This window comes from Scyliorhinus torazame, chromosome 26 (assembly GCF_047496885.1).
Source record: "Scyliorhinus torazame isolate Kashiwa2021f chromosome 26, sScyTor2.1, whole genome shotgun sequence".
Taxonomy (NCBI): Eukaryota; Metazoa; Chordata; class Chondrichthyes; order Carcharhiniformes; family Scyliorhinidae; genus Scyliorhinus; species Scyliorhinus torazame.
The window spans coordinates 29,528,715-29,552,195 of record NC_092732.1 but is presented as its reverse complement, the minus strand read 5'-3'; the positions used below and the strand labels follow the sequence as shown (position 1 = coordinate 29,552,195).

General features: G+C 52.3%; 1 protein-coding gene across 1 annotated transcript in view; it reads left to right on the top strand.

The window, feature by feature from the left end:
• Positions 1 to 19,974, top strand: part of bnipl (BCL2 interacting protein like) — a 138,031-nt gene extending 118,057 nt beyond the window's left edge. The window contains exons 6-11 of the mRNA XM_072490485.1: positions 270 to 444; positions 1,368 to 1,470; positions 4,864 to 4,995; positions 9,459 to 9,545; positions 13,041 to 13,139; positions 17,191 to 19,974. Coding sequence (XP_072346586.1) covers positions 270 to 444; positions 1,368 to 1,470; positions 4,864 to 4,995; positions 9,459 to 9,545; positions 13,041 to 13,139; positions 17,191 to 17,230 — 636 coding nt within the window. The 3' untranslated portion in view covers positions 17,231 to 19,974. The remainder of the gene's footprint in view (positions 1 to 269; positions 445 to 1,367; positions 1,471 to 4,863; positions 4,996 to 9,458; positions 9,546 to 13,040; positions 13,140 to 17,190) is intronic.
• Positions 19,975 to 23,481: the final 3,507 nt, after the last annotated feature.

Genomic DNA, 23,481 nt, shown 5'->3' with positions numbered 1-23,481 from the left:
GTTTGTGTGGGTATCGCCCCCACAACCCAAAGATGTGCAGGGTAGGTGGACTGGCCACACTAAATTGACCCTTAATTGGGTACACTAAATTTAAAAAAAAGATATGTTCAGGAGGTCCTAATTGCAAGTGACTCCATAGGTGAGCGACAATTACTCCCATTTCTTTATCCCATTTCTCCTGGGGCTAAACACTTCTTTCCTTTCTCTCTCTCTCTCTCTCTCTCTCTCTCTCTCTTCCCCCCTCCCCCCACTTCCAACATCTGGGCCAGACGAATCTACCGCGGGTGTACCGCTCATTGTCGGATACGGAAAGCTTCCAGGGGCATGTGACGGACGAGGAGACGGAAGACGGAAAATTGTGGCGTGTCTTCCACATCGGGGAACAGGAATATCGGGTGGACATGGCCAGCGTGGATCCATACAAGGCGGTTATTTCTCATGGAGGTGAGGCCCCCCCCCTGAACCTGTGTGTGTGTTTGGGGGTGGGGGGGTGGGTTAAATTTGGAAGTAAGGAAATTCTCGACCGCTGGACGAAGCTGGTTGCCAGTGGGGCAGAGCGGGAGCAGTGATGTTGCTGGTTTGGTAACCCAGGGGCCCTGGAGTAGATCCAGAGGAATCGCGTCGTTATCGGAGAGGGAAGAATTATAGAATTAGAATCATAGAATTTACAGTGCAGAAGGAGGCCATTCAGCCCATCGAGTCTGCACCGGCTCTTGGAAAGAGCACCCTACCCAAGGACCACACTTCCACCCTATCCCCATAACCCAGTAACCCCACCCAACACGAAGGGCAATTTTGGACACCAATGGCAATTTATCATGGCCAATCCCACCTAACCCGCACATCTTTGGACTGTGGGAGGAAACCGGAGCACCCGGGGGAAACCCACGCACGCACGGGGGAGGACGTGCAGACTCCGCACAGACAGTGACCCAAGCCGGAATCGAACCTGGGACCCTGGAGCTGTGAAGCAAATGTGCTAAACACTGTGCTACTGTGCTGCCCCCTATTGGCCAGCTCCGCAGGAGGAATGCGTTCTCTTGTCCCGCTGCTCATCAAAACTCTCCTTGTTCCTCGGGAAACCGCCATCGGGGCACCGTTTAACCACCCCCCAGCCCCCCCCCCCCTCCGAGGAGAACACTCCTCCCTTCTTCCGTCGCTCCCCATCGCTGCTAACCGCCTCGCTCTCCAACGCCCTTCGAGGCGTGGTACCCTGAGTGACCCCACATGCCCCCACCCCTACCCCCAGCTCATGTCCAAGTGGTGGTTTTACAGAGTTCGATCACACGTGGGAAAGGGTGAGAAATCTGACTTGATAAATAATCTTTCTTTCCCCCCCCCTCTCTCTCTCTCTCTCTCTCTACCAGGTTGTTTTGGTGAGAATTTAACTGCAATCATTGTGTTTTCCTCTTGCTTCCTGCCTGAAAGCAGTCTACCAGACTACGAGAATGTGATGGAAAATCTCTTTAGGTAGCGACCTGATCTAATCTTTATTGTTATTGTCACAAGCAGGCTTACATTAACACTGCAATGACGCGACTGTGAAAAACCTCGAGCCGCCACACTCCGGCGCCTGTACACGGAGGGAGAATTCGGAATGTCCAATTCACCTAACAAGCACGTCTTTCGGGACTTGTGGGAGGAAGCCGGGGCACCTGGAGGAAACCCACGCGGGCACTGGGGAGGATTTACAGACGGGGGCCCGAGCCGGGAATCGAACCGGGGACCCCTGGCGCTGTGGAGCAACAGTGCTAACCACTGTGCTACCGTGCCGTCCTATTCCTCCCCTGCAGTTTTGATTTGACTTTGATGTCATGTCGAACAGACTACCCGGCCACCTTCGCTTGCCCTGGGTTAGGACGGTCACCTTCCGTTACCTTTCCCAGATCGCCATCATTCGCTATCAAGTTGTTGCGCAAGCGAAAGGTCGAAATGCACCTTCCCCGACCTCGGGGGGGAAATCCCAAACGCCAGTGAAGCGTTTTTGAAATGCAGTCCCCGTTGTAGTGTGGGAAACACGGCCGACGGTTTGGACACAGCAAGTTCCCGCAGGCAGCCATGTGCTTGTGGTGAACGTATTGCTTACTGCAATTCACCACTGTATTGTATGATGTTGATGCCCTTGTGAGCTCCGCCTGTGGCTCCGCCCCCTCGGGGGAGGTATATAGAGCTGCAGCCTGGAGGCGGCACTCAGTGCAGAGCAGTCGCAGGCAGGCACAGACCTAGCTGATTAAAACCACTGTTCACTTCTTCTAATCGTCTCGTGTGAATTGATGGTCGCGTCAGTGCTAACAACGGGGAGGGGGGGGGGGGGGGTGGGCTTTTAGCCTGAGTTTTGCGCTGGGAGGAGATTCACAAGGCCGTTGGTTAAAAAGCAAAATGCCGCCGGACGCTGGAATTAAAAGCAGAAAATGTTGGGAAAAGCCGGCCTCCGTGGAGCGAGGAACAGAGTTGACTGTTTCGAGGCCGGTGAGGAGTTTTATTGAGGTATTTTTGGTATAACAACAACACAATAAACATTGTACATGAGTCTATAAACATAGTGCAAAAGCCGTCTCCCTCTCTTACAGGTCCCACCTTTATTAACCCCCTACTCGAAGGTAAACTAACCCCCCCCCCCCCTTCTGCTGACGATTAATTTTCCGTGAAGAAGTCGACGAACGGTTGCCACCTCCGGGCGAACCCTAACAGTGACCCTCTCAAGACGAACTTGGATTTTCTCCAAAACGAGAAAGCTCGCCATGTCCGATCGCCAGGTCTCCGACTTCGGGGGCTTTGAGTCCCTCCAAGCTAATAGTGTCCGTCTCCGGGCTACCAGGGAAGCAAAGGCCAGAACGTCTGCCTCTTTCTCCTCCTGGATCCCCGGGTCTTCCGACACCCTGAAAATCGCCACCTCTGGACTCGGCGCCGCCCTTGTTTTTAACACCGTGGACATGACATCTGCAAATCCCTGCCAGAATCCCCTAAGCTTTGGACATGCCCAGAACGTGTGGACATGGTTCGCTGGTCCTCCCGCACATTTTGCTCACCTGTCTTTCACCCCCAAAGAATCCGCTCATCCGGGGCCACTGTCATGTGAGCCCGGTGAACGACCTTGAATTGAATCAGGCTGAGCCTGGCACATGTTGCGGGTGCGTTGACTCTACCCAACGCGTCTGCCCATAGACCATCCTCTATCTCTCCTCCCAGCTCCTCCTCCCACTTGCGCTTCAGCTCCTCGGTCTGCATCTCCTCTGACCCCATAAGTTCCTTGTAAATGTCAGAGACGCTCCCTTCTCCTACCCACCCTCTGGAAACTACCCTGTCCTGAATGCCCCTTAGCGGTAGGAGCGGGAAGGTTGACACTGTTTACGTAGGAAATCCCGCACCTGCAGATACCTGAATTTGTTTCCCCTCGTCAACCCAAACTTCTCCTCCAGCGCCCTCATACTCGGAAAGCTCCCCTCTATAAACATACCCCCCATCCATACTTCCCAGGGCAAACTGGTGATTATTACAGATTGGGGACCAGACCGATGCTCCCTCTGCTCCCACATGTCTCCTCCATTGGCCCCCAGACTCTCAGGGCCGCCACCACCACGGGGCTGGTGGAGTACCGCGCCGGTGGGAACGGCAGAGGCGCAGTTACCAACTAACTGGTGCCCTTGCATGAAGCCGCCTCCCCCACCACCCACTTCCTGCTCATGGCTATGTTCGCCGCCCAGTAATGGTTACTAAAATTTGGCAGCGCCAGCCCGCCCTCTCCCCGACTCCGCTCAAGCATTACCTTCCTTACCCACGGGGTCTTGCCCGCCCAAACAAAACCAGAGATCACTTTGTTGACCCGTTTAAAAAAGGACCGCGGAATAAAGATGCGGAGACATTGAAACACGAATAGGAATCTCGGGAGGACGGTCATCTTCATCGTCTGCACCCTCCCAGCTAGCGACAACGGGAGTGCGTCCCATCTCCGAAAATCGTCCTTCATTTGGTCTAATAGCCGGGCCAGATTTAATTTATGCAGCTGGTCCCATTCCCGCGCCACTTGAATGTCTAGGTAACTAAAGCTTCCCCCTACTAACCTAAACGGCAGCTCCCCCAATCGCCTCTCCTGTCCCCTCGCCTGGACTACAAACATCTCACTTTTCCCCATATTCAGCTTGTATCCCGAAAAACGGCCAGAATCCCCTAGAATCCTCATGGTTTCTTCCATCCCCTCTAATGGGTCCGATATATACAGAAGCAGGTCGTCTGCATGGAGCGAGACTCTGTGCTCCACCCACTCCCCGGACCAGCCCCTTGAGGCTCTCCGAGCAATTGCCAACGGCTCTATAGCTGGCGCGAACAACAGTGGGGAGAGGGGGCACCCCTGTCTTGTCCCCCGATGCAGTCTAAAGTAGATCTAGAGTCATCTTAATTAGATCAATTTCCATACTCCCAATATACTGCCACGGTCTGGGTTTCTGGGATAGGGGGACTCTTAACTCGAGTGACTTGAAAACGTTAAATGGGTCAGGCGGGTTTAAAAATAAGGCCGTCACCAATTCAAGGCGGGGGGGGGTGGGGGGGGTGGGGGGGGGGTGGGGGGGTGGGGGGGGGGGGGGGTGAGGAGAATTTTATTTTCTTTCTCCCGAGAGGGCAGCGGCTCTCTGAAACTCTCGTCCTCAAGAGGTGGATGGGAGCAGTGCCTTTGAACATTTTACATTTTATACAAGGGGAGGGTGTGAAAGGTTGTCGGTGGGGGAGGGGTTGGGGGAGGCGGGAATGTGGGGTCGAGGTTACAAGCGGGTGATTGAATGGCAGAGCGGGCAAGATTTCATCGAAAGTTGACTGCGGTGTTCTTCCTTCTCCCCCCCCCCCCCCCCCCCCCCCCTCCCCACGCAGGTATGTTATTGGAACTCTAGAATTGTTGGTGGCTGAGAATTATATTATTGTGTATTTAAACGGTGCCACGACACGGAACAGGGTGCCGTCAATCGGCTGGCTCAAGCAGTGTTACCAGACCATTGACCGGAGGTAAGCTTCTCGCGGCTTCGATGAGTCGCGTTTAAGGGCGTTAAAGCTGGCCAAGATAGGTAGGAAACCAAGTTGTCGAGACGGGGTACAGTAAAGCCGCCGCGGTCCCAGATGGAGTATAAAGTGGGGAAAATGTGTGAATGCTTTCGCTCTGGCAGGAAAGGCTATAAAAGCTGGACACGATCTAAACGGGGAGAGGTTGGTGAACTGCGCGGTACAGAGAGATCTGGGTGTCCTGGTGCGTGCGTCACGAAACGTTAGCGCGCGGGTTCAGCAAGTGAGTAGGAAGGCGGATGGAAGGTTTATTGCAAGGGAAATGGAACATAAAAATGGGGGCGTTGCAGGTGCAACCACGCCTGGAGTAGTTTTGTCTCAATTGAATGAGGATATGATGGGCGCCATGGTGACAGTGGTTGGCACTGCTGCCTCACAGCGCCAGGGACCGGGGTTCAATCCCGGCCTTGGGTGACTGTGTGGAGTCTGCACCTTCTCCCCCTGTCTGCGTGGGTTTCCTCCGGGTGCTCCGGTTTCCTCCCACAAACCAAAGATGTGCAGGTTAGGTAGATTGGCCGTGCTAAATTGTCCTTTAGTGTCCAAAGATCTGCAGTTTGGGTGGATTGGCCAAGGCAGCACGGTGGCGCAGTGGGTTAGCCCTGCTGCCTCACGGCTCTGGGTCACTGTCTGTGTGGAGTTTGCACATTCTCCCCGTGTTTGCGTGGGTTTCGCCCCCACAACCCAAAGATGTGCAGGGTAGGTGGATTGGCCACGCTAAATTGCCCTTTAATTGGAAAAAAAAATGAATTTGGGTACACTAAATGTAAAAGAAAAAAAGATGGATTGGCCGTGCTAAATTGTCCCTTAGTGTCCGACGATGTGCAGGTTAGGTGGATTGGCCGTGCTAAATTGCCCCTTAGTGTCCAAAGATGTGCAGGTTAGGTGGATTGGCCGTGCTAAATTGTCCCTTGGTGTCCAAAGATGTGCAGGTTAGGTGGATTGGCTGTGCTAAATTGTCCCTTAGTGTCCAAAGATGTACAGGTTAGGTGGATTGGCCGTGCTAAATTGTCCCTTAGTGTACAAAGATGTGCAGGTTAGGTGGATTGGCAGTGCTAAATTGCTTTTTGTGTCCAAAATTGCCCTTAGTGTTGGGTGGGGTTACTGGGTTATGGGGATAGGGTGGAGGTTTGGGCTTCAGTAGGGTGCTCTTTCAAAGAGCCGGTGCAGACTCGATGGGCCAAATGGCCTCCTTCTGCACTGTAAATTCTATGATAATCCGTACAATGAGTGATTAAAAATGACTGCCAGGTTCGAATCCCACCATGGCAGACGGCAAGTTTGAATTCAATAAAAATCTGGGATTAAAAAGTCCAAGGAGGACTGCCAACCGATTGTGGGGAAAACACATCTGGTTCTCTTTCGGGAAAGAAATCTGCCGTCCTTACCTGGTCTGTCCGACACGTGGCACAGCAATGTGGGTGACTCTTAAATGCCCTCTGAAGTGGCCCGGCAACCCACCCGGTTCGAGGGCAATTGGGATGGGCGACAAATGCTGGCCCAGACAGCGACGGCCGCATCCCGTGGACGAAAGGTTCCTCTGGTACGTGCTGTAGCAGCTGTAGAGAAGTTTGAAAAACAAAGGTTTTGAGTGCGGTGTCTGTGCTGTGAGATGCGGCACAGTGGGAAATTCTTTCGTCAAAAGTCCGCAGAGTTCCTCAATAGGGTAGTTAAAGAAGAAAAGTTTATGAATCAAGTTTAGTGTGCTACAGGTGGGTACTTGAAAATACAGCAGAACGTCGATGTTCGTCAATTTCTTTTACATTTAGATTACCCGATCATTTTTTCCAATGAAGGGCCAATTTAGCGTGGCCAATCCACCTACCCTGCACATCTTTGGGTTGTGGGGCTGAGACCCGCGCAGACACGGGGAGAATGTGCAAACTCCACACGGACTGTGACCCGGGGCCGGGATCGGACCCGGGTCCTCCTCGCCGTGAGGCAGCAGTGCTAACCACTGCGCCGCCTGCGAATCCTACACTTTAACCAGAGCAGACTCTCAAAAATCTGGAATGAAATCACTTTGAAACCGGGATTTAAGCTGTCATCAAACTCCATGCTGACTTCCACACAGGTCTCTGTCCAGGCCACAACTCAATCATGTGTCTCTTTACGTCACACTGTAGGCAGTACTGTTTCCCACTGCCTTATTAATCTCCTTCCATAGACATAGGAGCAGAATTAGGCCACTCGGCCCATCGAGTCTGCTCCGCCGTTCAATCATGGCTGATATTTTTCTCATCCCCATTCTCCTGCCTTCTCCCCATAACCCCTGATCCCCTTATTAATCAGGAACCTATCTATCTCTGTCGTAAAGACACTCTGAATTGGCCTCCACAGCCTTCTGCGGCAAAGAGTTCCACAGATTCACCTCCCTCCGGCTGAAGAAATTCCTCCTCATCTCTGTTTTAAAGGATCGTCCCTTCAGTCTGAGATGGTGTCCTCTGCTTCTAGTTTTTCCTACAAGTGGAAACATCCTCTCCACCTCCACTCTATCCAGGCCTCGCAGTATCCTGTAAGTTTCAATAAGATCCCCCCCTCATCCTTCTAAACTCCAACGAGTACAGACCCAGAGTCCTCAACCGTTCCTCACACGACAAGCTCTTCATTCCAGGGATCGTTCTTGTGAACCTCCTCTGGACCCTTTCCAAGGCCAGCACATCCTTCCTTAGACACGGGGCCCAAAACTGCTCACAATACTCCAAATGGGGTCTGACCAGAGCCTATTACAGCCTCAGAACTACATCCCTGGTCTTGTATTCTAGCCCTCTCGGCGTGAATGCTCACATTGCATTTGCCTTCCTAACTGCCGACTGAACCTGCACGTTAACCTGAAGAGAATCGTGAACAAGGACTCCCAAGTCCCTTTGTGCTTCTGATTTCCGAAGCATTTCCCCATTTAGAAAATGGTATGTGCCTAAATTCCTCCTTCCAGAGACCCTTGTGATATGCCGCCTACTCGATTTCTCCCTGCAAGGTAAACCCCCCCCCCATCCCAGCCATCAGTCTAGACCTACCAAAGGCAAGAATTAGGATTTCGGCAGCAAGAGGAGCTGAGGCAGGCGTGGAATTGGAAACAGGCGCTCTCGGTTACCGTACCGGCCCTGTGGCCGAACGTCCGTCTCTGGGTCAAATCGGAGCGTGAACAGCCCTGGCCTGGTCCCGGGGTGTGGCCAGGTATGGAGTTGGCGACTTCTCGTTTTGAGAAATCTGGGTCGAGATTAAGAAGTGGCGTGCGGCTGCTGCCAGGGCTCGAGCCTTCAAAAGAAAATCGCAGGTGGAATGGCCAACGGAGGGTAGTGAGGAGTTACAGCTTTGATAATGAATGAAATATAATAATCGCTTATTGTCACAAGTAGGCTTCAAATGAAGTTACTGTGAAAAGCCCCTAGTCGCCACATTCCGGCGCCTGTTCGGGGAGGCTGATACGGGAATTGAATCCTCGCTGCTGGCATTGTTCTGCATTCCAAGCTGCGCCTTTTAAAACTTTGCGACAATCCCTGTGGCGATCAATAACTTTTTGTTTCAAAAGGGCCGAATTTCCCGGCAGCTGACGTGAAAGAATTGTAGGACAGGGGGCGAGATTCTCTGACCCCCCTGCCGGGTCGGAGAATCGCCGGGGGCTGACGTGAATCCCGCCCCCGCCGGTTGCCGAAGTCTCCGGCACCGGAGACCCGGCAGGGGGGTCGGAGAATCGTGCCGGTTGGCGGGCCCCACTGCTCGATTCTCCGGCCCGGATGGGCCAAAGTCCCGCCACTAAAATGCCTGTCCCCGGCGGCGTAAATTAAATCACCTACCTTACCGGCGGGACAAGGTGGCGCGGGCGTGCTCCGGGGTCCTGGGGGGGGGTGCGGGGCGATCTGGCCCCGGGGGGGTGCCCCCACGGTGGCCTGGCCCGCGATCGGGGCCCACCGATCCGCGGGCGGGCCTGTGCCGTGGGGGCATTTTTTCCCCTTCCGCCACCGCCACGGTCTCCACCATGGCGGAGGCGGAAGAGACTCCCTCCACTGCGCATGCGTGGGAAGCTGTCAGAGGCCGCTGACGCTCCCGCGCATGCTCCGCCCGGAGGATGTCATTTCCGCGCCAGCTGGCGGGGCACCAAAGGCCTTTTCCGCCAGCTGGCGGGGCGGAAATTCGACCGGCGCGGGCCTAGCCCTCAAGGTTGGGGCTCAGCCCCCAAAGATGCGGAGCATTCCGCACCTTTGGGGCGGCACGATGCCCGTCTGATTTGCGCCGTTTTGGGCGCCAGTCGGCGGACATCGCGCCGGTTCCGGAGAATTTCGCCCAGGGATTTCACTTTTACTGTAACAATTGAACTAAAAGCAACAAAGGCCAAACGTGAATTGATGGGCAGGTTTCAAAACGTAAATTTCAACACTGAAGACAAATTATTATTTTTCCCTCCCCACTAGGTTAAGGAAAAACTTGAAATCTCTCATTGTGGTTCATCCATCGTGGTTCATTAAAGTGATCTTAGCTATTACCCGGCCTTTTATAAGGTATGACATTCCGTTGAACACCGCCACCCTTTCTTACTGGTCTCCTCCTTTGATGTACTTTCCAATATTTACCTGTTACCTTGAGCTTTATGAAATCACAATTTTTCTTTCTAAAGGAATTTCTGCTTTCGGGCTAACTTGCCATAGTTATGCCTGAATTCTCTTGTGATATTTTCTTGTGTATTCTGTGCAAGAAAAAGTGTAAGATTGGAGGAGAATTGAAAATTATAATATTCCTGTTTTATGTTTAATGATGATACAGAATTCAATGCAGGTATATTCCTTTCCGGTTTCCCAGTTAAAATTGGGCAGGTCGGGTGGGCAATGAAGTGAATAGTGTCAACGGGAAAATGCTCCATTAGCTGGAGTCACATCTGACACAACGAAGATGCTGTGGCTGTCGGAGGCCAGTCACCGCAGCGCCCGGACGTCAGTGAGAAGCATCATTGGCCCAGCTATCTTCAGCTGTTTCATCAATGCTCTCCATCCATTATACATTCAGGAGTGGGGTTCTTTCATAGAATTTACAGTGCGGAAGGAGGCCATTCGGCCCATCGAGTCTGCACCGGCTCTTGGAAAGAGCACCCTACCCAAGGTCAACACCTCCACCCTATCCCCATAACCCAGTAACCCCACCCAACACTAAGGGCAATTTTGGACACTAAGGGCAATTTATCACGGCCAATCCACCTAACCTGCACATCTTTGGACTGTGGGAGGAAACCGGGGCGCTCGGAGGAAACCCACGCGCGCACGGGGAGGACGTGCAGACTCCGCACAGACAGTGACCCAAGCCGTAATCGAACCTGGGACCCTGGAGCTGTGAAGCAATTGTGCTAGCCACCATGCTAGCGTGATGATTCCACAGTGTTCAGTTCTACTCACAGCTCCTACCTTAATGAGGCACACAAGCCTTGTAGGCAGCACGGTAGCACAAGTGGGTAGCACTGTGGCTTCACGGCTCCCAGGGTCCCAGGTTCGATTCCCCGCTGGGTCACTGTCTGTGCGGAGTCTGCACGTTCTCCCCGTGTGTGCGTGGGTTTCCTCCGGGTGCTCCGGTTTCCTCCCACAATCCAAAGATGTGCAGGTTAGGTGGATTGGCCATGATAATTGCCCTTAGTGACTAAAAGAAGGTTAGAAGGGGTTATTGGGTTACGGGGATAGGGTAGACGTGAGGGCTTAAGTGGGTCGGTGCAGACTCGATGGCCGAATGGCCTCCTTCTGCACTGTAAGTTCTATGTTTTATCACGCAAGAGGAACAGGGAGAGGCCCCTCCAAACCTGTTCCACCATATTGGGAAGCATGGTAGCATTGTGGATAGCACAATTGCTTCACAGCTCCAGGGTCCCAGGTTCGATTCCCCGCTGGGTCACTATCTGTGCGGAGTCTGCACGTCCTCCCCGTGTCTGTGTGGGTTTCCTCCGGGTGCTCCGGTTTCCCCCCACAGTCCAAAGATGTGCAGGTTAGGTGGATTGGCCCTGCTAAATTGCCCCTTAGTGTTGGGTGGGGTTACTGGGTTATGGGGATAGGGTGGAGGTGTTGACCTTGGGTGGGGTGCTCTTTCCAAGAGCCGGTGCTGACTCGATGGGCCGAATGGCCTCCTTCTGCACTGTAAATTCTATGAGAATCTATGATTTAATGAGGTCAAGGCTAATCTGCAGAGGAATTCTTACACACCTGCCTACACCCCATATCCCTCAGTGGTTAACAAGAATGTATCAACCTCGAACTGAAAATTAAGAATGGATACGGCAGCGAGAGGGGAGCGAGCTCCAAGGTCTGAGCAGTCACTCCGCACCCCCCACCTCCCGCCAGGGGAACTGCAGTGTCAGCGTTGTATTATGCGGCCAAGCTGCCGGCAGAGCAAGGCTTGACGTGGGATTGGGGAATAGCACCGCCTGGGGTATGATGCGTAGAGTCACGTGGTGATGGGCTCGGAGAAGCAGCAGCACGCATGACGTTAACTAGGACCTGCAAATAGTTCGAGATTAGCAATGACTGGCTGACATGCAAGCCCCAAGATCTCCTTATCGAGGCACCGCGAAGGAGCCCATGAGGGCAACATGGTGACGCCACAGCACGGCAGTCAGAAGTGCCAGCTTGGGGAGTGGGACGTTAAGCTGGGGTCCCCGTCTCCCTGCCGGGTACATTCGAAAGATTACCCGGCACTATTTAAAGCAAACTCTCCCCTCGGAATGCCATTTAACCTTCAGCCAACATCACTGAAAACAGATCACCAGGCCCCTACCCCATTCTGCGGCACTTTGCTGGGCTCATCTTGTCCCCATGTTCCCAACACTACAACAGTGAATAATTCGCCGGAAAGTACTTTGGAACCTCATGAGGTGCTGAAAGGTGCCATAATATCTCAAATTTGATCATCTTACTTATTTTCCTTTCTTCTCTCCTCCCTCCCTGTCCTCTGTCTCTCTCTCTCCCTGCATCTCTCTCTTCCCTCCTCCCCCCTCTCTCACACCCTCACTCTCTCCCTCCTCTCCCTGTCTCCTGCTTCCCCATCTCTCTCCACCGCGGTCTTGTTCCCTTGTCTCGCTCCCCGTCTCGGACTCCCCCCCCCCCCGCCTTATCTCGCTAGCCCCTTCCTACGCTCCCCCATCTCGCTCTCTCCCCATCGCTCCCTTCCCCCCCAGCCTCTCTCTTTCACTTGCCTCTCGTCTCTTGGTTCTGCCGCTCTCCTCGCACCCCCACTCAATGACCCCATGCCCCACGCTCACCCCCTCACTTCTCATTCTTGGCCCCCCCACTCTCTCCTTTCCCCCTTTATACTTACCAGCCCCCCTTCTCTACTTTCCCTCCTCCCCCTCTCGCTCTCCTCCCCTCTCCCTCTCCTCCCCCTCTCCTTCCCCTCTTCCTCTCCTCCCCCTCTTCCGCCCCCTCTCCCTCTCCTTCTCCTCCCCCTCTCCTTTCCCTCTCCCTCTCCTCTCCCTCTTCCTCTCCCTCTCCTTCCCCTCTCCCTGTCCTCCTCTCCCCCTATCGCTCTCCTCCCCCTATCGCTCTCCTCCCCCTCCCCCTCTCCTCCCCCTCTCCTCCCCCTCTCCTTCCCCTCTTCCTCTCCTCTCCCTCTCCTCTCCCTCTTCCGCCCCCTCTCCCTCTCCTCCCCCTCTCCTTCTCTCTCCTTCTCCTCTCTCTCCTTCCCCTCTCCCTCTCCTTCCCCTCTTCCTCTCCTCTCCCTCTTCCGCCCCCTCTCCCTCTCCTCCCCCTCTCCTTCTCCTCTCTCCTTCCCCTCTCCCTCTCCTTCCCCTCTCCCTCTCCTCCTCCTCCTCCCACTCCCCCTCTCGCTCTCCTCCCCCTCTCGCTCTCCTCCCCCTCTCGCTCTCCTCCCCCTCCCCCTCGCCGCCCCCTCTCCCTCTCCTCCCCCTCTCGCTCTCCTCTCCCGTTACCTCCCCCGGGAGGTCTCGATTACGTCTGCCTGCATTTTAGCTATTTGACTGACTGATGGAGAGTGATAAATGTGCTGCTGTTTCCTTTCTTCTACAGTTCAAAATTCAGTCGGAAAGTCCGGTTTGTAAGCAGCCTTCAGGAGCTTTCACAGTTAATCCCCATGCAACATGTACATATTCCGCAATGCATTAAAGAGTTAAGTATAGCCAGGATGGCAATTCAATCTCGCTTTTACAATTACAATTTCTTATTAATGTTTGACGTGATAGCACTTGGGCACCTTCAGGGGCTTATTAAATTGATGCGCCATCAATGAATACAAGACGAGTAGTGAACGTAACGGAGGCTTTAATAAGCTAAGCAGAAAGCCTCCTGGCCTCTGATCCCGAACTGGGGCAGGGGCAGAGACCAGCCACCTTTATACCGGGCCCGAGGGGAGGCGGAGCCATCAGGCAGTGGTTTACCACATTACGTATAATATATTACAGTGGTTTACCACACAAGCCCAGTGGAGGGGGGATGGTTGGCCCTTTCTGAGATGGCACATGTGTGATGGCCAAATGGCCGCCTCCTGCAGTAACGTTCGATAATGCCACATGCGCTGGAGAGGAGTAAGGTCGGAACAATAAGATAGATCTTCGGTATCAGGAGCAATGAGCAAAGAACAGAGAAAATTAAGTTCTGTGGTCGAGAGGGAGCAGAGATGGACCGGCATGAGATACAGATGAGGTATCAGCAGAATATTAAGTGCATGGTGCGATAAAGCAGGGCTTAATCCATGCCTCTCTGCACCTCTCGACTTGGCCGTTCTCAAACTCTTCAGGCTGACCTCCCATTTTCCGTTCTGTTTAAACTTGAGCTCACGTAAAACTCTGCCGTCCAAACCATAACTCACACAAGCTCAGTTATCCCCTGTGCTCATCGAACTAAATCAGCTCCCAGACCAGCAACGCTGTTTCTTAAATTCTTATACTTGTTTTCAGATCCACTCCCGCTCCCAGCTTTGTAACCACCTCCAGCCTCCACACCCCCTCCCTATCTCTGTAACCTCCTCCAACCCCTACACCCCCTCCCTATCTCTGTAACCTCCTCCAGCCCCTACACCCCCTCCCTATCTCTGTAACCTCCTCCAGCCCCTACACCCCCTCCCTATCTCTGTAACCTCCTCCAGCCCATACACCCCCTCTCTATCACTGTAACCTCCTCCAGCCCCTCCCCTCCCCTCCCTATCTCTGTAACCTCCGCCAGTCCCTACAACCCCTCCCTATCTCTGTAACCTCCTCCAGCCCCTACACCCCCTCCCGGTCTCTGTAACCTCCTCCAGCCCCTATACCCCCTCTCTATCTCTGTAACCTCCTCCAGCCCCCACACCCCCCCCCTATCTCTGTAACCTCCTTCAGCCCCTACACCCCCTCCCTATCTCTGTAACCTCCTGCAACCCCTACACCCCCCCTATCTCTGTAACCTCCTTCAGCCCCTACACCCCCTCCCTATCTCTGTAACCTCCTGCAACCCCTACACCCCCCCCATCTCTGTAACCTCCTCCAGCCCCTACACCCCCTCCCTATCCCTGTAATCTCCTCCAGTCCTTACATCCCTCCCTATCTCTAACCTCCTCCAGACCCTACACCCCTCCCTATCTCTGTAACCTCCTCCAGCCCCTACATCCCCTCCCTATCTCTGTAACCTCCTGCAACCCCTCCCTATCTCTGTAACCTCTTCCAGCCCCTACACCCCCTCCCTATCTCTGTAACCTCCTCCAGCCCCTACACCCCCTCCCTATCTCTGTAACCTCCTCCAGCCCATATACCCTCTCCCTATCTCTGTAACCTCCTGCAACCCCTCCCTATCTCTGTAACCTCTTCCAGCCCCTACACCCCCTCCCTATCCCTGTAACCTCCTCCAGCCCATATACCCCCTCCCTATCTCTGTAACCTCCTTCAGACCCTACACCCCCTCCCTATCTCTGTAACCTCCTCCAGCCCCTACATCCCCTCCCTATCTCTGTAACCTCCTGCAACCCCTCCCTATCTCTGTAACCTCCTCCAGCCCATATACCCCCTCCCTATCTCTGTAACCTCTTCCAGCCCCTACACCCCCTCCCGATCTCTGTAACCCCCTCCAGTTCCTACACCCCCTCCCTATCTCTGTAACCTCCTCCAGCCCCTACACCCCCTCCCTATCTCTGTAACTTCCTCCATTCCCTACACCCCTCCGTATATCTTTAACCTGCTCCAGCCCCTTACACCCTGCAACCCTCCAAAATCTCTGCGCTCCTCCGTTACTGGCCTCTTGCGCACTATCTACCCCCATAATTCCCATCGCTTCACCATTGGCGGCAATGCCTTCAGCTGCCTGGGGGGCCTGAGCTCTGGAATTCCCCTGCCTAACTCCCTCCCTCCACTCCTTTATTTTGTATTTTTAAAAATAAATTTGAAGTACCCAATTTATTTTTTCCAATTACGGGGCAATTTAGCGCGGCCAATCCACCTGCCCTGCACATCTTTGGGTTGTGGGGGCGAAACCCACGCAGACACGGGGAGAATGTGCAAACTCCACACGGACAGTGACCCAGAGCCGGGATCGAACCTGGGACCTCGGCGCCGTGAGGCAGCAGGGCTAACCCACTGCACCACCGTCTTCCCCCCCCCCCCCATCCTTTATGACACTCCTTAAGATTACTCTCTTCGACCAAGCCCTCTCCTGATACTTCATTGAGGTTCTGGGTTGAATTCTTTCTTATGAGAGACGGTGGTTAGCACTGTTGTTTCACAGCTCCAGGGTTCGATTCCCGGCTCGGGTCACTATCTGTGCGGAGTCGGCACGTTCTCCCCGTGTGTGCGTGGGTTTCCTCCGGGTGCTCCGGTTTCCTCCCACACGTCCCGGAAGACGTGCTTGTTGGGTGAATTGGACATTCTGAATTCTCCCTCCGTGTACAGTTATGGGCGAGGCTTTAGAGAGCCCCAAAGTGTATCATGGAGTTCACCTGACCCACATCTTTTACTAGTTTGTGGTATGGGGAGCACACGGCCCACTCTACAGGTGTGGGACAGCAGAAATAGAAAAGTATTTTTTAAAGCAAAACAATGTTTATTCTATGAACTCAAGTTCACCTTTTTAAAACATACAGTGAACATCTTAGCAACCATCAATTCAAATACAACCCCCAAAGAATACAACACTAAGTAATCCTTTCAGCTTTCCTTTTAACATCCATAAGACTTAAAACATCTTTTACCAAAAGCACATCAGGTTAAAGTCACTACTGTTATTAGTTTTAAATAACCAGGATCGATTTACAGTCTTCAGATTAGAGTAAGAGATTCATACACCTTCTGGCTGTGACTGCAGCTATCCAGCTCTGAAAACGAAAATAAAACACACCCTGCAGCAAACAGCCTAAAATGATAGTAAAAAGCTGACAGACAGCCCAGCTCCACCCACACTCTGACATCACTGCAGTAATATGAGCAGCCAAACATTTCTTAAAGTGACATTCTCATGACCGTACCCGAACAGGCGCCGGAATGTGGCGACTCGGGGCTTTTTGCAGTAACGTCATTACAGTGTTAATGTAAGCTGACTCGTGACAATGATATTGATTATTATTATAATGGTGTGGTGGGGGCAGCACGGTGGCGCAGTGGGTTAACCCTGTTGCCTCACAGCGCCAAAGTCCCAGGTTCGATCCCGGCTCTGGGTCACTGTCCGTGTGGAGTTTGCACATTCTCCCCGTGTCCGCATGGGTTTCGCCCCCACAACCCAAAGATGTGCAGGGTAGGTGGATTGGCCGCGCTAAATTGCCCCTTAATTGGAAAAAATTAATTGGGTACTCTAAATTTATTTTAAAATAAATAAAATAATGGTGTGGTGAAACATCGGAGGTCGCTTTACTGGGTTAAAGATGGCATATAAATATCCATTCACCTGAGGAAGGAGCAGCGCTCCGAAAGCTAGTGACATCGAAACAAACCTGTTGGACTTTAACCTGGTGTTGTAAAACTTCTTACTGTGCTCGCCCCAGTCCAACGCCGGCATCGCCACATCATATAAATATGTGTAAAGTCAAGCTCGGATTTAACAACTCGATTCAAGAGCTGATAAATGTTTGGAATAATCATGAGTCAGACGAGTTTTATTGGCGAAGTTGGATTTGTAGCTTCAGTTGGTCAGAGTTGTAGTGAGGGATGGCCTTCAATTTTCCTTATTACTAATAATCCTTTATTTTTTCCCCCTCTGCAAACAGGTTGGATGGAGAGTTAAATGGAAATTCCCTAACATCGTAGAAGTCTATCATTTCCGTGCGTGTGTGTTTGTGTGTCTGCGTGCGTGTATGGAGTTCTACTGGATTACTTTCTACCGAAAGAAGCATTTGGGAGGGACGGAATGGAGGAAGAGACATTTTCTCAGTGGCGTGTGGAAGTAAACCATGGTGCGCATAATCGAGGGGACGAGAAGAGAGATTTCCACGTGCCGCGTTGCAGAATCTGTTCGACTTCGAAGTCAATCTCTTTCCCCCCCCCCACACACACATTCTGAATGAACGCTTGACAGCTTAATAACTCCACGCCACAGGACCCGAGGTGACCGCGTCAAATCCCAGTGCCTGCTGAGCTTCGTTGATCCACTGCAGTTGGCACGAGTATGGCGAGACGGGAAAACAGGCTCCGGTTTCCCTCTTCCGAGGGCATTCCTGCTCAGGACAGTTCTTGCTTGTAACGGGCAAGGGCAGAATTAAACTCTTGCCCCACCTTACGAACCTCTGCGTAAAGTGGGTCACAGAGAATGGCAACGTGGGTGAAAGGGAATTAGCCGTGCCATTGGGAGTGTAGGGAGCAGGGAAGCAATGCCTTCAGGAGAGAGTTTGACCCCTTCCAGATTTCAGGACCAAACGTTGATGCCCACTTTCTGCGCAAGATTTCCCGCTGGAGACTGAGTAAGCAACGGAGGCATTGTGTGGGGGGGGGGGGGGGGGGGGTTGTTAGCGGTGATGGGGGCGATGGTGCCCAGAACTTGTGACATTATCAATTGCCGGGGGGATCCATTTACAAGTGGTCAACATGTTGGGGACGTGTTCAGGGTGCAGGTAGTGGGGATGCTACGATAGGAGCAACGCGGTGTGTTCTTTGCTGTGCTAGCTTGCAATCGGCCGAATGCCGTTTCTCTGCATCTATCTCACAGTCTTGCGAGCGGTTGAGTTCAATGGCGGGGCAAGGAGGAATGATCTTAGTTGGGGACTAAAGCCAGAAGATTATAGAGTCGAGAATTATGATCTGTTTAACCTTGTCGACGTTTAGCTGCGTCGGTAACACGCTGCAGGAGGGAGAGGGTTTACGTTTAATTTCCGTTGCCAAGTCAAGGGACTGGTTTCCCACAGTGTGGATCTTTTATTTAAAAAAAAAAATGTTAAATCAATATCCAGAATAATATATGCTTTACATTTATTGCTCAAATTAATATGTCGGCCTTTCTCTCAGGCTCTGAACCACTAATCATTATAATTTTGACAAGAAACCTCAATCCTGAGTCTCGGGTGACCTGGTAACCTAATGCTTAACAGCTTGGGGTCGGGGGTTGGAGTGCCTGCTTAGGGATGTGTCTGGCCAGTAAGGGGGGGGGGGTCTGCCTCTGGGTCGAGGCAGGGAGGGTATACTTGGCATTGTTATCTTGTCCCACCACATTGCCTGATCATGGCAGTAGAGTTTTTTTGTTTCTTTAAAATAAATTTTAGAGTACCCAATTCATTTTTTCCAATTAAGGGGCAATTTAGCGCGGCCAATCCACCTGCCCTGCACATCTTTTGGGTTGTGGGGGCGAAACCCACGCAGACACGGGGAGAATGTGCAAACTCCACACGGACGGTGACCCAGAGCCGGGATCGAACCTGGGAATGGCAGTAGAGTTAACAGGTACAGAGCATTCGGAACGCTCTATCAGTGGACAGGGGTTCGAATCCCCACCACGCCAGCCAGTGAAATTTAAGTTCCATTAATAAAATCTGGAATTGAAAAGCTAAATCTCAGTAATGGCGACCGTGGCAATGGGATTGTGGTTATATTAAAAAAACTCACCTGGTTCACTAATGCCCCCTTTAGGGATGGAAATCTGCCGTCCTTACCCCGGTCTGGCCTACACGTGACCCCAGACCCACGGCAATATGGCCGACCCTTAGCTGCCCCCTCTGAAATGGCCCGGACCAGACACTCAGTTCAAGGGGCAATTAGAGATGGCAACAAATGCTGGACTTGTCCAGTGACACTGCACATCCCCGAAGAATTAAAGAAAATACAGGCTCAGGAGAAAAAAAAAGGATAAAATATATTTTTAATATGTATAATATATACTTTTGGAACGTCTATTCGGAGTGATCCCCGTTATCTGTGTATATTGTTGTAGTACAAACATTTTGTTTTGATTTTTTGTTTCTGAAAACGTCAAATTTCCCAAATGTAACGGAAAATAGGGAGGGGGAGAAACCTGCTGATCCATCTCGCCCGTCCCACACGAGCCCCGAAACCCTAAAAGTCGTGAGAGGTCCAACCGCCCCCCCCCCTACAGCCACAAAAGCAAGCGACCAACCACTACCTTTGGGAAACTATCCCAGCCTGGGTGGCCAGGCGGTCGCTCTGGTGTTCGACATGGGAGAGGCAATCCGGTGCTCGGAGCTGCGAAATGAATTAATAACTCCCCAGGAAAAGGCGACAGGCTGCCAGACAAAACAGCAAAGAAAGCCCCCCTCTTTTTTTTGTTTTTGCGCAGAAGGAGATTGTCTGGACAGAAATTCTCTTACCTCCCTTCCGTACATTAAATACTGGACTTGAGGGGACATGTATACATTTCCTGGGTTGCCGCCTGTACAGTCCTTCCTTCGTTACCGGCGAGTATATTTAAGAGAAGTTAAAAGTAAGTTTGCTATTGTTTTTTTTTAAAAAGCATTATTTTGTTACTGAGAGAGGGTTTTTTCACTTTTGGAGAGTGCAGAGTGAGGAAAGGGCTGCACGTCAATATTAAAAATACTCTTAACACCGTGTCTCCAGTGAGTGTGGATTGTGTCGAGGGAATCAAGGGTTCAGCTTGCTGTCAGAAGGGCGGCTTAGGGGTGGCACAGTGGTCAGCGTCGCTGCCTCACGGCGCCCAGGACCCGGGTTCGATCCCGGCCCCGGGTCACTGTCCGTGTGGAGTTTGCACATTCTCCCCCGTGCCTGCGTGGCTTTCGCCCCCCCCCCCCAAACAATCCAAAGATGTGGAGGGTAGGTAGATTGGCCACGCTAAATTGACCCGGAATTGGGAAAAAAAAGAATTGGGTACTCTAAATTGGAATCAAAGTCGGGTCCCTGGCACTGAGGCAGCAGCGCTAACCCACCGTGCCAGCTGCGATTGTCTGATTAACGGGAAGTTACTATGAAGGTATTATTCTTAGCAAGGTGGCTCTTCACAATTTTACATCTGGATAAATGGACTTGGGAAGTGGGAGCAGAAATAGGCCATGGCCTGTCTCCAGCCTGCTCCGTCATTCAATCAAAACATGCCCGATCTGTTTGTGTTTCGAGTTTCCCATCCCCCTACCTGCATTGTTCTCCCATCCCCTACCTGCATCTGTGCTTCATCTTCATTGCCGCTGCGTGATCGTGTTCCGGGATTGGGAATATCTCGGTCGGAACTTCCTGGCTGCCTTTTGTCAGGGATCTGTTCGGGAGACGTTTAACAAGTACGTCTGAACGTAAACCCATACCAATATTCCGAGGCAGGATGAAGACGGTGGATGTTTTTGAAACCCGAGGTCTGTTCGCAGCTGCCACAAGCAAGAAGAACCAGGGAGCGAAGGAAGAGTCCATTCAGCCCATCGTATCTGCGCCACTGCGGAAAGGAAATGCCTGCTATCTCTGCCTCCCGTGTCAATTATCTTCATTCTGGTTATCGGCCCTCCGACCAGTCGGAACAGGCGGCAGCGGCGTAGTGGTATTATCACTGGGGTAGTAATCGGGAAACGCAGGGTAATGCTTTGGGGACAAGGGTCCAAAACACAAGGGGCAGCACAAGTGGCTAGCACTGTGGGCTTCACAGCGCCAGGGCCCCAGGTTCGATTCCCCGCTGGGTCACTGTCTGTGCGGAGGCTGCACGTTCTCCCTGTGTCTGCGTGGGTTTCCTCCGGGTGCTCCAGTTTCATCATAGATTATCGGTGCAGAAGGAGGCCATTCAGCCCATCGAGTCTGCACCGGCTCTTGGAAAGAGCACCCTACCCAAGGTCAACACCTCCACCCTATCCCCATAACCCAGTAACCCCACCCAACACTAAGGGCAATTTTGGACACCAATGGCAATTTACCATGGCCAATCCACCTAAACCTGCACATCTTTGGACTGTGGGAGGAAACCGGAGCACCCGGAGGAAACCCACGCACACACAGGGGGGGGATGTGCAGACTCCGCACAGACAGTGACCCAAGCCGGAATTGAACCTGGGACCCTGGAGCTGTGAAGCAATTGTGCTATCCACAAGGCTACAGTGCTGCCCCGTGTGTTTCTTCCCTCAGTCCAAAGACGTGCAGGTTAGGTGCATTGGCCGTGATAAATTGCCCTTAGTGACCAAAAATGTTAGGAGGAGTTATTGGGTTAGGGTGGAAGTGAGGGCTGAAGTGGGTCGGTGCAGACTCGATGGGCCGAATGGCCTCCTTCTGCACTGTCTGTTCTATGTTCTATGTTCTATTCACATCACAACAGATGGCAAAATGTGAATTCAGTGAAAATCTGGACTTAAAGGCTAATGATGGCTATGAAACCATTGTCGACTTTTGTTTAAAGACCCATGTAACCCCAGGCTTTTCCCCGGGGTAGAGGGGTCAATTACTAGGGGGCATAGGTTTCTGGTGAGAGTGGCAATGTTTAGAGTAGATGTACTCTAAACTTTTACGCAGAGGGTAGTGGGTGCCTGGAACTCGCTGCCGGAGGAGGTGGTGGAAGCAGGGACGATAGTGACATTTAAGGGGCATCTTGACAAATACATGAATAGGATGGGAATAGAGGGATACGGACCCAGGAAGTGTAGAAGATTGTAGTTTAGTCGGGCAGCATGGTCGGCATGGGCTTGGAGGGCCGAAGGGCCTGTTTCTGTGCTGTACATTTCTTTGTTCTTTGTAGAATCAGATAGAATCCTTACAGTGCAGAAGGAGGCCATTCGGCCCATCGTCCCCTCCGAAAGAGCACCCCAACACAGGCCACCCCCCGCCCTATACCCGTAACCCCACCTAACCTTTCGACACTGAGGAGCAATTTACCGTTGGCCAATCCACCTAACCATCTGGTTCACTAATATCGTTTGGGGGGGGGGGGTGGGGGCGGGTAGAGATCCGATGGTCCGGCCCACGTGTGACACCAGCCCCCACAGCAATGCGGCGTGGTAACCAGCGAGGAGGAAAGCCTTAGATTACAGGGGGATATAGACGGGCTGGTCAGAGGGGCAGGACAGCGGCGAATGCAAGTTAACCCTGAAAAGTGTGAGGTGATGCATTTCGGGAGTGCGAACAAGGGCATATACAATGGACGGTAGGACGCCAGCAATTACAGGGGACCAGAGGGACCTTGTGATGCATGTCCATAGGTCCCTGTGGACAGGTAGATAACGAAGAACAGGAACAGGCCCTGCTCCGACCATGCTGCCCGTCTAACCTGAACTCTTCTACACTTCTGAGATGCGTATCCCTCTATCTGATTCGATTTGATTTATTGTCACATGTACCGAAGTACAGTGAAAAGTATTTTTCTGCGGCCGAGGGAACGTACACAATCCATACATAGTAAACAAAAGAATAATCAACAGAGAACATTAACAAACAATGGTTACATCCTATTCATGTCTTTGTCAAGATGCCCCTTAAACGTCACAATCGTATCTGCTTCCACCACCTCCTCCGGCAGCGAGTTCCAGGCACCCACTACCCTCGTGTTAAAAACCTTCCCTCGGACATCTCCTCTAAACTTTGCCCCACGGACCTTAAACCTATGCCCCCTAGTAATTGACTCTTCCACCCTGGGGAAAAGCCTCTATCCACTCTGTCTATGCCCCTCATAATTTTGTCGACCTCTATCAGGTCGCCCCTCCACCTCCGTCGTTCCAGTGAGAACAAACCGAGTTTATCCAACCTCTTCTCCTAGCTAATGCCCTCCATACCTGGCAGCATCTTCTGTACCCCCTCCAAAGCCTCAACATCCTTCTGGTAAAGTGGTGATGAGAATTGGACACTATATTCCAAGTGTGGCCGAACTAAGATTCTATACAGCAGCAACATGACTTGCCAATTTTTATACTTGATGCCCCAGCGGATGAAGGCCTATGGGATACTTGCCTTCATTAGCCAAAGTACAGAATATAAGAGCGGGGAGGTTATGATGGAGCTTTATAAAATGCTGGTTAAGCCGCAGCTGGAGTACTATGTGCCGTTCCCCTCGACAGGAAGGATGTGATTGCACTGGAGAGGGTGCAGAGGAGATTCACCAGGATGCTGCCTGGGCTCCGGAGCGTTTCACCTGTGAAGAGAGG